This window comes from Triticum urartu, chromosome 6A (genome assembly GCF_056163025.1).
Source record: "Triticum urartu cultivar PI428250 chromosome 6A, HENAU_Tu73, whole genome shotgun sequence".
Lineage (NCBI taxonomy): Eukaryota > Viridiplantae > Streptophyta > Magnoliopsida > Poales > Poaceae > Triticum > Triticum urartu.
In genome coordinates, this window is record NC_141878.1 from 131,479,044 (window position 1) to 131,481,921 (window position 2,878).

Here is a 2,878-nt window from a genome sequence, read left to right on the forward strand (position 1 = left end):
CGTCGGGCCTCGGTGGTGACCTTGAGCCCACATCCATAGCGGAGCTGCTGCGGCCACTCGAGAGCTCGAGGGGCGTGATGGCCGTCAGGAATGAGCCACGAGGAAGGGACGGCCGAAATCGGGAGCTGGCGGCAAGGGCGGTGGCGGTTGACATGAAACTTCCCTCCCATCAACGGTTTTCTGGTATAGATGGAGTTGAAAATTTTGCCTCCAAAACTCCATATCTTGGGAACAAGATTTTTTTTAGGGGGAGCTGTATAAATTTTTACAGGATCGACGTTTTGCGGGATCTAGAATGGACATTTTTTCTCACTCAAAGCCATAATAAAACGGTGGTTATTTTACAATTTCGGGCCTTTTCTACGGAATTTGTTAGAGATGCTCTTTATAGACATGTCTTGCTTAGATTGTGCATTGAAAAAGCTCGGGGTTTGGTAGTGTGTACCCTGATGAGTGACGGATTTTTGGCCTTATTTCTGGCCTCAACTGCTTTGGTAAGTACTATGGGCTGGTCTTGGTGAAAGGTCCAGGAGTATGGTTTAAAGAAATGAATCCAGAAAAAGAAATAGGAGTTCTATTACTCAAAAAAAAATCAAGAAAGCAAGCGGCAAACTGAAGTGGGGACATTTTCGGATTCAGATAAGGAAATCTGACGCGTCCTCCATCACCAAGTCCAGCCAGCGTCTTTAAATATCAGCACAGAGCACCTTCGCGTCCCACAACACCTTCCTGATCCCGCAGACAAACCACTCCAAAATCCCAATCGCCCGCCCGCCCTCGATCGACATCAAACCCTAGCAGCAGATCGGGCAGCCGCCGGTCGGGATGGAGGGGCTCCACGTCGACGAAGTCTTCCACCACTACCGGCTGAGCCCTACGGAAGTGGAGGCCGCCACCTACTACCTGCCACGCCTCCTCTCCGGCGAGACGCTGCAGGCCGTCGACAAGCTCATCCACCGCATCGAAATCTCCGGCTGCGAGCCCAAGGATCTGGCCGCCCGATACGCGCCCGTGCCGCAGGCCGTGAGCAGCGGCGACCGGTTCTTCTTCACCACGTGCAAGAGCAAGAACGGGAGCAAGCTCCAGAGCGTGCGCGGCGCCGGCGGCGGCACCTGGAGCATCCAGAAGACCACGGAGATTAGCCACGCGGGAGTCAAGGTCGGCGAGGTCAAGAACCTGTCCTTCAAGAAGAAGGGCAAGTCGACAGGCTGGGTCATGGAGGAATACCGGTGCCTGCTGCCGGAGGCCACCGTCTCCGACGGGGTGAAGGTGTTCTGCAAGATGCACTTGGCTCAGCATGCCCCTGACGCGGCCCGCCAGGAATCGGCCGCGTACAAGCTTCAGCAACAGCAACCAGAGGCCGCGACCCCGAGCACGCACGCGCAGAAGAGGCCAGCGACCGCTGCCGCCGCCGATCCTCATCCGCCGCGCCCCAAGAAGAGGACGTGCGTTGCCGTCCCCGTCCCGGTCCCGGCATCTGCCACACCGTCGTTCTTGATGTATGATGAGGCAGCCAGAGCAATGCATGGCCCGCTGCCTCACACCAACTTCCCTGTTCAGTATGCACAAGCATCATGCGAGTCCACTACAACATCCAGCCGCTCCGACGTTGCTCAAGCTCCTGAGATTTCCTCCCAGTCACATGTGATGGAGTGCACCCAATCACAAGAGACTGGCTCGAGCATTGCAAGGAGCACATCTGAAGAGGATGTCTTTGAGCCATTGGGGCCTATTTCCGATTTGCCGGATTGTGGGGAAGATGGTTTTGATCTTGAAGAACTAATGAGAATGATGGAAGACGACCCAATTGAAGTTGAGCCGGTCACTGGAGCCAACACTGGCGTGGAGATGGGCCAACAGGAACCTCTGTACCTGGATGCCTTGGACCAAGGCGTGCTGGAGGGCATGCTGCAGTCTGATGACCCTTACCCAATGTGGAGATCAGAGGATCAGGCCATGCACAACCCTGCCTTCCATGATGCTGACAAGGAGAAGAGGTACAATGCCGCGTCGGATCTTGACGCTCCATCGCTTCAGGGACAGGACCACTTGTTCAAACCGCGGCCGTGCTCCTTCGATCCATTTGAAGCAGCGTGGAAGGCCGAAGAGGCGCTCGAGAAGGAGAAGAGGTGCAATGCCGCGGCCAATCTTCACGCTGGAGGGCACAACAACTTCTTCTCGCCTGCAAGTGTCTATTAAATCCGATGTTGAAGCTCTTTTCAAAGTGTATGCGAGGATACTCACTGGCTGATGTACGATCTCCACGGATGTACCTCTGAGCAATTTGCTCCACTTGTTCATGCAAGCTACTATAAAACTGTTGTTGTTGTTCCTGCTCTGTTATCGACGTTCTGAACCTTGCATTTGCTCCTGCACTAGTACTTCTTCTGCTTTGTTTCCTGTGATGGACCATGTTAAAACTGCTCTTATCTTTTTGCATTAGGCTCAGATAAGCAAGCATGATACAATTATGATCTGGGCAACCGCAGATAAGTAGTAGGACTAACTATGTTTGTAAATCAAAATTGTTTCACTGCTCTTGATAATCTGCAGAACAACTACAAGTTCATAAGTTGCAGAGCAAATTCAAGTTGTGGCAAAAAAAAAGCTTGTTCTGTCTATTTACAGTGCGGAGTAAACAGTTATTACACTGTCAATGTTCATGATTTACAGTGTGGAGTAGTCATATTTTTCCTTGAAATCTAAGTGCAATTTGTCTGTCATGTTCATAACTGAATTTACAGTATCTAAGTGGTCCCCAAATTCTGCAGTATTTATGTTCATGACTTACTGAAATATGTTGTCTTTTTTAATAATAATGCCTTGATCTAAATAGTTGTATTTTAGCTCCATAGTGTGTAATTTGTTCCTTGGTTTT

The 2,878-nt window shown here is 51.1% G+C and overlaps 1 protein-coding gene across 1 annotated transcript; it reads left to right on the top strand.

Annotated features, from left to right (window-relative positions):
- The first annotated feature begins 709 nt into the window (after positions 1 to 709).
- LOC125515133 (uncharacterized) lies at positions 710 to 2,506 on the top strand. The gene has a single exon (XM_048680571.2). The coding sequence runs from the start codon at positions 826 to 828 to the stop codon at positions 2,197 to 2,199; it is 1,374 nt and encodes a 457-aa protein (XP_048536528.2). The 5' UTR covers positions 710 to 825; the 3' UTR covers positions 2,200 to 2,506.
- The last annotated feature ends 372 nt before the right edge of the window (positions 2,507 to 2,878 follow it).